Source organism: Lepus europaeus, chromosome 11 (assembly GCF_033115175.1).
Source record: "Lepus europaeus isolate LE1 chromosome 11, mLepTim1.pri, whole genome shotgun sequence".
In the NCBI taxonomy this organism is placed as follows: Eukaryota; Metazoa; Chordata; class Mammalia; order Lagomorpha; family Leporidae; genus Lepus; species Lepus europaeus.
This window is the reverse complement of record NC_084837.1, coordinates 62,234,123-62,247,371: the sequence shown is the minus strand read 5'-3', so window position 1 is coordinate 62,247,371 and position 13,249 is coordinate 62,234,123. Positions and strand designations below refer to the sequence as shown.

The window sequence follows — 13,249 nt, the reverse complement described above, 5'->3', positions numbered from 1 at the left end:
GGATCAGCGCAATGCGCTGGCCACAGCGCACCGGCTGTGGCAGCCATTGGAGGGTGAACCAACGGCAAAAGGAAGACCTTTCTCTCTGTCTCTCTCTCTCTCACTGTCCACTCTGCCTGTCAAAAAAAAAAAAAAAAAAAAGAACTTAAGGACCAGCACTGTGGCGCAGCGGATTAACGCTCTGGCCTGAAGCACTGGCATCCCATATGGGTGCTGGCACTGCTCCAATTCCGATCCAGCTCTCTATTGTGGCCTGGGAAAACAGTAGAAGATGGCCCAAGTCCTTGGGCCCCTGCATCCAATCCATGTGGGAGACCTGGAAGAAGCTCCTGGCTCCTTGCTTCGGATCGGCACAGCTCCGGCCGTTGCAGCCAACTGGGAAGTGAACCAGTGGATGGAAGACCTCTCTCTCTGCCTCTCCTTCTCTTTCTGTGTAACTCTTTCAAATAAATATATTTTTTTTTTTAAAAAAAGAACTTAAATGAGGTAACTTCCTTTGAAAAGAGAAATATTTCTCGGCAAATGAGAGAACTGGTTTACCCTGGCATGGCTCAGTAAATGAGTTACTGAAATTACAGCAGGACAACCTCTCCCATATGAGGATGCTTCAAAAATTTCATGAAAAAATGGAATTAAAAGATAAGTTTATTTGGTGCGACAAATATTTGAAATTCATGCATAGTTTTTTCATAATACACCTTTTCCATAAACTTTCTGAAGACCCCTCATATGTAATATGCAATCAAAAACTTTGCTGTGGCCGGCGCCGCGGCTCACTGGGCTAATCCTCCGCCTTGCGGCGCCGGCACACCGGGTTCTAATCCCGGTCGGGGCACCGGATTCTGTCCCGGTTGCCCCTCTTCCAGGCCAGCTCTCTGCTGTGGACAGGGAGTGCAGTGGAGGATGGCCCAGGTGCTTGGGCCCTGCGCCCCATGGGAGACCAGGAGAGGCACCTGGCTCCTGCCATCGGATCAGCGCGGTGCACCGGCCGCAGTGTGCCAGCTGCGGTGGCCATTGGAGGGTGAACCAGCGGCAAAGGAAGACCTTTCTCTCTGTCTCTCTCTCTCACTATCCACTCTGCCTGTCAAAAAAAAAATAAAAATAAAAATAAAAATAAAAACTTTGCTGCATCAAAATAAACCTATATTTTTTTAAAAAAGTTTTATTTTACTTATTTATTTGGAAGGCAGAGTGATGAGAGATAGAGAAAAAGAAAGATATCTTCCACCCACTGGTTCCTTCCCCAAATGACTGCAATAGCCAGGTCTGGGCCACAACGAAGGATGGAGCCAGGAACTCCATCCTGGCCTCCCTCAGGGGTGGCAGAGGCTCAAGAACTTCAGCCATCTCCTGCTCCCACCCAGGCACATTAGTGGAGATCTGGATCAGAAGCAGAGCAGCTGGAACTCCAGCAAAAATCGCCAGCTTGCCCGCATTGCAATCAGTGGCTTAACCTGCTGTGCTACAACATCAGCCACATAAATTTATCTTTTAATTCTGTTTTCCATGAACTTTTTACTAGAAAACTGTCTTGCTTTGAATTGCGATCTCACACTAAGATTCAGGCTACTGGACATTTATGCACTGAAACCTCTGATACTTACATCTCTGAGTTGGTTGAGGACAAAGATCCTTTCTGAGGCTGTGACCATGGGGTGATAGGACATCTCAAAGAAGATAATTCCCAGGCTGAAGAGATCCACTTTCTGAGGGGAAATAAATTATATTTAGAGAGAATTATATTTACATTTGATATGAAAGTATAATTTATCAGAAAATTAAAACATGATCATTTAGGTTAAAGTTTATATAAGTTCAAAACAAGCCACACTAGACAAAATTTGATGATTTGTTCCAAAAATATTATTGGTAGAAAGACCAGATGAAATATCTTATGTTTAGAAGATAATAAAATATTTGGCATGATTTGTCTCAACATTTTTATTGAAAATTATAACTAGTTTAGCTATGTACACAGACAAAGATAAACGCTGGCTGAAAAAAACAATGGCCAAACCATAAGGACAACTGAAAGTTGTCACAAGAATTTGCTTTGTTTTGTATCTTTATGAATCATCATGAAAGTGAAACACAGACCCAAATCTGCAGGTTCCAGTAAATGGCAGTGACTGACGGCAAATGAGGCCAGCAACTGACTCGACCAATGAGAACCAAAGAACGGCACAGCAGAGAGATAATGTGAATAATCCTAGCACATTAACAAAGCAATTAAAAGGCAACCTAAGAAATGAGCAAAAACATTTGCAAATCACACATCTGACAAGGAGTTAGTATCCAAAATACACGAGGAACTTATACAACCCAACAGAAAAACAAAAACAAAAACAAAAACAAAAAAACCTACTAATCTAATCAAAATTTGGCAAAGGACCTGAATGGACATTTTTCTAGAGATGGTCAACAGGCAATAAAAAGACATTGAGCATCATTAATCAGAGAAATACAAATCAAAATCACAATGAGCCATCATCTCAACTGCAAGGAGGGCTAAATTAATATACAATAGTAATAATCTATTAATAAAGAACAGATAACAAACGTTGGTGAGGATGTGGAGAGAAGGGAACTCTGGTACCCTGAAGGTAGGAATGTAAACTGGCACAGCCACTATGCAAAAAGCATGGGGATTCCTCAAAAAGTAAAAAATCAAACTTTCATATGAATGATCCAACAATCTTCTGCATGTACTCAAAGGAAAGCAAATCACTATCCCAAGAGGTATCTGCATGCCCATGTTGACTGCAGTGTTTTTTCCTCCTAGTCAAGACACAGAATCAGCCTCAGTGTCCACCAGCAGATAAATGGATAAAGAAAAGCTGGCACACATACAACAAAATAGCATTCAGCCTTAATAAAGAAGGGAATTAACTCTGACACTCATGACGACATGGATGAATCTGGAGGATATCCTGCTTCACGCATTAAAGCTAGGCACAGAAGGGCAAATTCTGCAGGAGCACTCTGTAATGTGAGTCTTACAAACTAACAGTACAATCGTGCTTACCAGGGACTGGGGGCTGGGGGCAAGGGGGAGATGTTGGTGCAAGGGTATGGACCTTCAGTTAGAAGATGAAGAAATTCTGGAGCTCTAATGTGAGCATGGTGACTCTATTAATAACACCATATTGTATTCTTGGCATCACTGAGAGAGCAGATCTCACCTGTTCTCATCACACAAGAGAGTCAGCAACTCTAGGAGGTGGTGGCTATCCCAGTTAGCTTGATGGGAATAATCACTTCACAATGTCTACATAGATCAAATCATCCTGTTTAATACCTTAAATATATGCCATTTCTATTTGTGAATTATACCTCAGTAAAGCTGGGAAACAAAATAAATAAATAAAATAGAAGTCAAAGAAAGAAAACAGCAAACTCAACTTAAAAGGACATAAATAATCAAAATGATGAAGAAATGATCAACGAATACAGACAAAAACACAAATGTCACTAATAAAAAGAAGCAAGGAGTAAAAGGGCCGGTCAGGGCAGAGGAGGTCTGCATGGGGAGCTGCAGAGGGGCAGGTGCAGCCCCAGGAGGACTGCGCAACGCCAGCTGCCGGGGGGCACACGGGCCCTTCCCAGGACACAGATGCCTTTCTCAAGACAGGCTCTGAGGGGAACCGGGACTCAGCGATGGGCAGGAGATCCTCTCAAACCGTCACCAGTGACCTCCAAAGTTGTAAAAACATTCACTGTGGCCTTTCCTACACAGGCTAGCTGCAGAAAACCTGAGACGTCCAGAAGAGGAGCAGTCTACCATCACCCCTCCACTTGGGTACGTATCACTAGTGTCTAAAATAGGCCCATGTTTATGTCTAAAAAACAGAACTGTTATTTACTTAATATGGTGGGGATGTTTTTCAATATTACAATGTCATTTTTCTGGAACAAGTTTCCAAAACATAATGTTAATGATAGATGGTATTCAATGACATGAAAGTCCCCTAATTTATTTAATCAATTCCCCATTTTTAGGCACTTATTTTTCAGTATTATCGATAATGCTGTGAAGAATTCCTTTTTTAAAAAATTTATTTATTTGAGAGGCAGAGTTACAGAGAGAGGAAGAGACAGAGACAGAATTCTTCCAACCGCTGGCTCATTCCCCAAATGGCAGTGATGGCCAAATGGGCCGACCTGAAGCCAGGAGCCAGGAGCTTTCTCTGGGGCTCCCATGGTAGATGCAGAGGCCCAAACATTTGGACAATCCTCCACTGCCTTCCCAGGACATTAGCAGGGAGCTGGATCGGAAGTGGAACAACTGGGCCTCGAACCGGCACCTATATGAAATGCCAGTGCTGCAGGCGGAGATTTAACCTACTGCACCACAGCATCGGCCCCACTGATGAATCCCTTTTACAGCAATCTCTATGGAGGACTCTAGCTGTTTCCTTTAGATAATTTTTATTAATTAATTATTTTTTTGACAGGCAGAGTGGACAGCGAGAGAGAGAGAGAGACAGAGAGAAAGGTCTTCCTTTTCTGTTGGTTCACCCCCCAATGGCCGCTGCAGCCGGCATGCTACAGCCGGCGCACCGTGCTGATCTGAAGCCAGGAGCCAGGTGCTTCTCCTGGTCTCCCATGTGGGTGCAGGGCCCAAGGACTTGGGCCATCTTCCACTGCACTCCCAGGCCATAGCAGAGAGCTGGACTGAAAGAGGAGCAACCGGGACAGAATCCGGCGCCCTGACCGGGACTAGAACCCAGTGTGCCGGCGCCACAGGTGGAGGATTAGCCTATTGAGCTACAGCGGGGCCGGCTCCTTTAGATAATTTTTTTAAAAATATTTATTTATTTATTTCTTGAAAGGAGTTACAGAGAGACAAGCAGACAGACTTCTTTTTGTCGGTTCACTTCCCAAATGGCTGCAACAGTCAGGTCTAAGGCTGAAGCCAGGAGCTAGGAAATTCTTCCGGGTCTCTCACATGAGTGTGGGGGTCCAAGCACTGGGCCATCTTCCACTGCTTTCCTAGGAGCATTAGCAGGGAGCTGGATCAGAAGTGGAGCAGCTGGGGCTTGAACCAGCACTAATACAGGATGCTGGCATCACAGGCAGTGGCCTAACCTGCTGCACCACAATGCTGCCCTCCCTGGATCAATTTCTAACGGGAGAAGAGCCAGTCCAAAGAGTAGGGCATCTTTAAGCATTTCACAATACTCTCCCAGACTCACCCGGTGCACAACAGTAAGGTGCCCTCCCAGGTACTGAGGGGTCTGCTGCAACTCTGCTGAGGCCCAGCGCTCCTGGTCTGAAAAACCAGCCTGGAGTTCTCACTGCAAGCCTGGGAACCTGCTTTGATTCGCACTGCCTGTCTGATGTGTTTTTAAAATTGTGCTCACGTCCTTGCCCCACGTGATCTCAGTCTCAGGGCTTGAAACCACATATGTGTGCTGCTGACTCAGACCCACACCTCTGACTCCAGCCTCTCCCCTGAGCTAGAATCTCGGGTGCCTGATGACCTCCTAGACATCTCTGATACTGGACTCCTCATCAGGAGTCTCAAACACGCCTCAGAGGACCGCCCCTGCCGCCATCTCCTCCTCTCCGTATGCCTTCCCCAGCTTTCCTCACCTCAACCAACCACCCTCCCCCTAGGGTGTCCAGGGCAGAAACCTGTGCCAGAACTTCCCCTCTGCTTTTCCTCTCCCAGCATGCACGGCGGCAGGACCACCTCTTCTTCCCCTTCTCTGGCAGCACCCTTCGCACCTCTGCCGCGAGCCCCCAGTGCCGTCTGCCGGCTGCTCTGCCCTGGCTTCTGCAAAGCCTCTCGGCTCAACTGCGGTGAGACCTGTTGCTGACGATTTGTTGGTGGCTCCCTGTGCCCTTCACCTGAAAACCTAGCCTCTGCCACGGCTAAGGTGGCACTGCACGGTCTGCCCCCGGCCGCCCCTGCAGCCTCACGGCTCACGTCTCCCCAGGTGGCTCACCACACCACAGCTACACTATCTCTAGACGGTCTCACATGTGCCAACTGCTCCCTGACCCAACGTCTCCTGTGTGCTCGCTGTCACCCTGCTTCACCCCGCTCTCCAGCTCCAGCTCCCAGCTCTGTATGGCTTGTCCCTTCTCATCCTTTGTCCTAAAAGCTCCCTCTCAACGTCAGTCTACAGGAGACACCCTCCATTTCTTCTTTCCTGAGCCCTCAGCACACTTTGTGATTATTTCTCTCGTTTTTCCTTTGCCATCTGTCTCATTCACCTGACTGCCTGTTCCCTGTGTTCCCAGGACCTTGCCCAGGATAGGGGTTTGTGCACATATTCTTTGGATGGATGCATGGGTGCACTATAATCTCTCGGCAGCAACATTGCAAGCTTCAGCCACCATCCTTAAGGACCACATGTTCTGCCTGGAGCAGGAATGAGTGCTCCAGGCTGAATTTCAGTTCATAACTAATCCCAAGTGCTATGATTTTTTTTTTTTTTTTTTAATGTAAAAAGTCAGAGTGTCAGAGAGAGGGAGACACAGAGAGAGAAAAACATCTTCCATCTGCTGGATCACTCCCTGAATGGTCACAATAGCTGAGGCTGGTCCAGGCAGAAGCCAGGGGCCAGGAACTCTATCCAGGTCCCATATGTGGGAGGTAAGGGCCCAAGTACTTGGGCGTATTCTGCTGCTTTCCCAGGCACATCAGCAGGGAGCTGGATTGGAAGCTGAACTGCCGGGACTCAAACTGGAGCTCTGACATGGATGCTGACATTGCAGGTGATGGTTTAACCTGCTGTGCCACATGCCAGCCCCAGGGCTGTGATCTTGGTGTCCTGTTACCTCACACGCGGGACCTTCCCATTCTCCCCAGAAAGCCCCGTACCTGGTTGTACGCAGACTTGGTGCTCCCCTGGACCTCTGGGCTTACATATAGAGCAGTGCCAACCATCCCGGTCAAGCGACCTGTGTGGAGAACAGAGGAAAGCTTTCCAGTGGTGGGGTTTCATGGACAAGGCAAATTACAGAAAGGGTTCTTAAGAACGAGGCATGATCTGTCAGCTGTCTTCCACTCCCAGGAAGCAGCGAGCGAGCACCACACCAAATGGTCATTGTAAGTCACGTCCAGCACACACTCTGCTCCTCACACAGATGTCTTCGCTGCTGCTGCGGAGGGCGGTGCCTGATCACAAGACCCCAGACGGACCAGGTCATGGGGTAACCTCCCCTTCCCACTCAGGGTCAGACAAAGCAGAACTGTCTACCCCTGGGAACTAATTACTCCACTAGCTGAAGCTCTAACTTCTCAGAGTTCTGAACAATTTATATGGTGAAAAGGAAAAAAGAACAAAAGCATTTTCATAATGTTAATTTAATGAACAATTACAATTGGCTTCAGAATAAAACCGTTACAGGTGAAAAGCAAGTTTCAGGGCAAGAGATTTCGTTGTCTGCATTTCAGCACTTTTACCTGAAGGGTCTGATTTAATCAAGGAGTCTGCCTGATCGTCCTGTTTGCCGTCAGCCTAAAAATGCAAATAAGCCAGACGTTGAATTAAAATGTTATATTATTCCCCAGAAATGGCTTGTGCATTTCAAAACGAAGACTGAGAAGCTGTTACATGGGACTCAGAGTAATTAAAATAATACCTTCTTTGAATTTTAAATTTGTTTTGGTTGAGTTACCCCGCTGGTGCAAGGCTCACAGGAAACCCAGTGAAATCAAGGGGGAGAAGGGCAATTCATCAGGCAACTCTTCCGTCAGGACAGAAATACCAAAGTGCTTAGAGAAACCGCTGCATTTTCCTATCGCAGATGGCAAGACAGAGTCCCTCCACTTGAAAGAGGCAGCGGGTATCCACAACAAATTCATCTTCCCAGCAGCGTTCCTGCTTCTGCTTGCCTCTGCGTCTGGGTCAGTTTTGAGGCTGGTCCCCTAGTGTGTGCCACCATCACTCTCTGCTAATGCCCAGTGTGTCTCACCTTGCTCGCTGTACCTGCTGCCAGTGCTGTCTCGGGTGCCACCCAGTCACCTCTGCCGTGACCTCCCTGTACAGGCTTCACTATGCCGCAAGCGCCACCAGCAATGACAGCACTCAGCCTGCGCAGGCAGGCACTGTTCCACGGCTTCATCTGCATGCTTATTTTATTTTGCTAATGACTCTTTGAGGTAGGAACTAGGCACATTTGACAGACATGATATTGACACGATCTAATTTACGGCAGCAGCAGGAGTCCAGTCCAGTCCGTGGAGCTCCAGGACTTGTGCGCTGACCTGCCTCTGAATACCACCACTTCCAGACAGCAGGTGAGGTCCACCTGGAGATCAAGGTCTCCACCACCACCTGGCCCTTGCTTGGTCTCAGCACCCTTCAACAAACCCACATTCTGGTTGGGACCCTGTCTTTACTGTCCCCTTCCCTCTCCATTTCTTCAAACCTCACCTTCTAATCCAGTCCCTACAGCTGTTCCTGCCATTCGTCCAAATCCTATTTTCCTTCTCTGCCCATCCTTGGAATTAGCTTCCTTCACTACTGAGCTTGGTGCCGACTAACTCTAACTTCTGAGATTCTGTAAAAATCCTCCTGTGATATTCAAGGCGGCCCCGTCTCCAGCTTCCTTGCTTACACTCCTGTGCATTTCAGTTACAGCCTATTGTACAACGTGCTGGTTTTCAATTAACCATGCCTGCTCACCGCACGGCATTTGCTTATGCTGCTCTTTCTCTCTGGAATCTCCTGTCTTGGTGTCACCATGCCCTGTTCTCAACCTTGGCCTGCTGGACCCTCATCCATCCTTCAAGGCCCATCTGCAACACCTCTGTCTTCATAGAGCCGTTCTTTCTTTTTTTTTTTTTTTTCTTAAAGATTTATATATTTATTTGAAAAGCAAAGTTACAGAGAGAGAGAGAGGGAGAGACAGGAAGAAAGAGGGAGAGAGAGAGAGAGAGAGAGAGAGCTTCTTCCATCTGCTGGTTCACTCCCAGGGCTGTGTCAGACTGAAGTCAGGCGCTTCTTGCAGGTCCCCTATGTGGATGCAGGGGCCCAGGCACTTGGGTTATCCTCTGCTGCTATTCCCAGGCACATCAGCAGGGAATGGATCAGAAGTGGAGCAGCCAGGACTTGAACTGGTGCCCACATGGGATGCTGGCATTGCAGACAGCAGCCTTATTCACTACACCACAGCACCAGCCCCTTTACTGACTTTCTTGATCCTCACAATTGTACACAAGTTTTCTCCTTTCTTCTCTCTCAAGCCACTATTTCTCCCACCTCACATGAATCACCCTTGTATGTTAACAAACAGCTACTCTGCGGTGTTGTGAAGAGCAGACCTCTTCTGAACTGTATGCTGTGTAGGACTGGTTCCCCTGGTGTTTTATGTTTTGGGGCCTCATTGCCCCAAACTAACTAAAAGCCCCTTAAAGGCCCAGGATCCAGCCCCACGCCTGGCATAGAGACCAAAACACCAAATTATTTCATACAATATTATATGTCTTTGACCTATCATTCATAAGGCAATAATTTTTTGTCCCTCCAGTAGAATTCACGCACCACAATGCATTTACCATTTCAAAGCCTGAGAGATCATCTGCAGCATGCCATGACTTCAGACTGAGTTCTCGAGGCTCACTCAGCAGCACTCAGCAAGCTCCCAGTCCCACTCAGGATTATCAGGGCAGCCTGGCTCATTTTCAGGTCAGTCCAATCTCTAAGATACTCACAGAAAATGCTAGGTGGTCTGTCGCCAAACCAAAATCACCTATTTTCACATGGTCATCGGAATCCAAAAAAATGTTGACAGGCTTCAAATCCCGGTGAATCATTCCCTGTGAGAAGAGAAACCAACAACCGTTTGCCAGGCATTGTGTGCAGGTGTGCCCATTTCTGAACTGCAAAGGTCAGGCTAGCAACAAGAGTGGGACGAGGGCTTCTACCAGCCACGCTGGCCAGGCTATCTGGTCTCTGCAATGTCTCCCGCTCTCCCATGACCTCGCCATCCTCCTCCAGCTCCACCTGCTGCTGATCCCTGTGGCATTCTGGGCCCCTCCACTGGGTTCACCAAATTTCCTTTCCCTCTGCTGTATCACAGAAGGCCTGCTCTGGACATATCATTTTCTTTCTTCCTTTGATTCCATTCTCCCCAAGGTTTCTCTGGCCGAGGGCTCTTTCCTGCACTCAATCAAATTGCACCAACGTTGACAAGAGCCAACTCACGAGTCTCCCACTGTCACTCTGATGGTTCAATTTTGCATTCCCAGCACACACAGAGGGTGCTGAATGATTATCATTTTTTTAAAGATTTATTTATTTTATTGGAGAGACAGAATTATAGAGAGAAGAATCTTCTATCCACTGGTTCACTCCCCAAACAGCTACAATGACCAGGGCTGAGCCAGGCCAAAGCCAGGAGCCTGGAACTCCATCCAGGTCTCCCGTGTGGGTAGCAGGGGCCCAAGTATTTAGGCCATCTTCTACTGCCTTCCCAGCCATAATAGCAGGGAGTGGGATCAGAAGCAGAGTAGCCAGAACTCAAACTGGCACTCATATGGGATGCCAGCATTACAGGCTGCAGCTTAACCCACTGCACCACAATGTCGGCCCTCCTGATGCCTACGGCTTCATGCACTGTAATATAAGAAACAATGAAATGTAATAAAACACTTTATTGTATGACCCCTTTTACTGTCACATGAAGATAAATTCTAGCTCCCTCCTAAAGCAATAAGTTTCCATTGGAGTAAGTGTGTGTAGTGGCCTAGCACCTATGATGCTGGCATCCCATGTGAGTGTTGCTCTGAGTCCCAGCTGCTCCTCTTCTGATCCAGCTCCCTGCTAATGTGCCCGGGTGGAGAATGGCCCAAGTGCTTGTCCTTGCACCCTAGTGGGAGACCCAGAGGAAGCTCCTGGCTCCTGGCTTTGGCTTGGCCCGGACCTGGTCACTGTAGCCATTTGAGAAGTGAGCCAGAGGATGAAGGATCTCTATCTATCCCTTTCTTTCTATAACTCTTTTTTTCTTTCTTTCTTTCTTTTTTTTTTTTTTTTGACAGGCAGAGTGGACAGTGAGAGAGAGAGAGACAGAGAGAAAGGTCTTCCTTTTCTGTTGGTTCAGCCCCCAATGGCCGCTATGGCTGGTGTGCTGTGGCCGGTGCACCGCGCTGATCTGAAGCCAGGAGCCAGGTGCTTCTCCTGGTCTCTCATGCGAGTGCAGGACCCAAGCACTTGGGCCATCCTCCACTGCACTCCCGGGCCACAGCAGAGAGCTGGCATGGAAGAGGGGCAACTGGGACAGAATCCAGCGCCCCAACTGGGACTAGAACCTGGGGTTCCGGCACTGCAGGCGGAGGATTAGCCTGCTGAGCTGCGGTGCCGGCCATGTAACTAACTTTCAAATACATAAATAAATAATTTTTTTTTAAGTCTCTGTCAGGAATAAGGTTTGTCCCATACTTGGAGCTCTCTGTATTTCTAAGTGCAGCACAGTGTTAGATGCCCAGCAAATGGTTAGAAAATGAGATGGAGAGGGATGGAGCATGGGGTGTGGTTCTAGCCCCCACAGTGCTATTATAGTCATAGAGTTCCAAAGGACTTCATTAGAACTCATTTCTTTCCCAACCTTGCAAACTCTGTTCCCACCAAATCATATGTAAAGTAGATATGTATAAATTACAGCCCTGGTTTCTCAGTATAAAAACAGCACAATATAAACATTTTAAGATTAAAGAAAATCAGGTAAAGGAAAAAAACTATGCTGGTGAATGCATTAGACAATCCTATTTTATCTTGAAACTAGGCCCACTGGTATTTATAAGGCCATCACCACTTCCAGCTTTAAAATGACATTTTATACATGTGGCAGGTATTACTCAGAAAGTCTATTTTTTTTTCCTCCTTGCTGGATGATTTTTGGCTTCTCCATGTTCCTTGGAAGGGTAATACTAATTCCCTTAGAACCAAGGAACTTGGTATCGCATATTCTCACTTTATTCTGAGCCACTCAAGGAATGACTCTCACATTCCACACAGGTTCAAATATTTTCTCCTCACCCAGAGGTTGGTGAAGGGTCAGGTGGTAAATATTTTAGATTTTATAGGCTATATAGTTTCTAATGCAACTATTCAAATCTGTAGTTATGGGCAACACCTAAACAAATAAGCACAGCTATATTTCAATAAGACTTTACTGATAAATACCAAAATGTAAATTTCATATAGTTTTCATGTACCATGAAATATCTTCTTCTTTTGATTTTTAACTACCATGCAGAAAATGTAAAAGCTATTTTTAGCTGGCAAGCCATGCAAAAATAGGCAGTGGGCTGGATTTGACCTGTGGACCACAGTTTGAAGATCCCTGTCCTAACCTTGAACACCGCTGCTGAGCTTGGAAGCACTGTACTGTTTTCTTGTCATTGGACATTTTGTTTCATTTCCTACAAAAATAGATTTTCTCAGTACACCCAGAGTTCTCTATTTCAGCTACTCTCCACCCTTAACATTTGATTTTCTCCTTCAGTCATTAATTTATATAACCACTAGTTTTTAGATTGGGAATGTTGCAGAGTTTACTTTCTCATGGATATAAGCCAGTCCATCGAGAATCTCTCGGAAAAGCCTCCAGAGTCTGATGGTGTCTCGGTATAGTCCCTGGTCGATGGTGTCACGTAAAGTGCTCTTTTCGCAGTACTCCATCTACGGATGAGAACAAAGCAGGCAGGGACCGGTTATGCAGAAAGCTCACATTTAACAAGATAGTTATAATTGTTATTCTACATTTAAAAACTTGTTTCATGGGTTTTAAACAGTTGCAGGAAAGACCTGATTGAAAAAAGAAACCAACAGTATTAAAAAAATTATTTGGGGCTAAATATGCATTTGTTAACAATAATGTTAATAACCAACAGTATTAAAATACATTGGGGATCAATATGCATTACCTTAGCACCCCAACTTAATTACTTTTATTTTTTATATTACTGTTCATTAAGAAAGTAACTTATTGGGGTTGGTGCTGTGGTGTGGCAGGTAAAGATGCCACTTACACTGCCAGGATCCCGTTTGAGTCCCGGCTGCTTCATTTCCAATCCAGCTCCCTGCTATTGGCTTGGGAAAAGTAGTGGAGGATAGCTCAAGTGCTTCGGCCCCCGCCATGCAGGTGGGAGACTGGGTGAAGCTCCTGGCTCCTGGCTTCAGCCTGGCCAAGCCCCGGCTATTGTGGCCATTTAGGGAGTTAACCAGCAGATGGAAGATCTCTCTGTTAACTCTGCCTTTCAAGTAAATAAATCTTTTTTGTTTGCTTGTTT

General features: G+C 46.5%; 1 protein-coding gene across 5 annotated transcripts in view; it reads right to left on the bottom strand.

The window, feature by feature from the left end:
- EIF2AK4 (eukaryotic translation initiation factor 2 alpha kinase 4) overlaps window positions 1-13,249 on the bottom strand; it is a 119,499-nt gene that overhangs the window by 37,388 nt on the left and 68,862 nt on the right. For all 5 annotated transcript variants that reach the window (XM_062205609.1, XM_062205610.1, XM_062205611.1 and 2 more), the window contains 5 exons: window positions 12,516-12,638; window positions 9,671-9,775; window positions 7,418-7,472; window positions 6,833-6,912; window positions 1,605-1,706 (listed from right to left, as the gene is read on the bottom strand). In XM_062205609.1, the coding sequence (XP_062061593.1) occupies window positions 1,605-1,706; window positions 6,833-6,912; window positions 7,418-7,472; window positions 9,671-9,775; window positions 12,516-12,638 (465 nt within the window). The remainder of the gene's footprint in view (window positions 1-1,604; window positions 1,707-6,832; window positions 6,913-7,417; window positions 7,473-9,670; window positions 9,776-12,515; window positions 12,639-13,249) is intronic.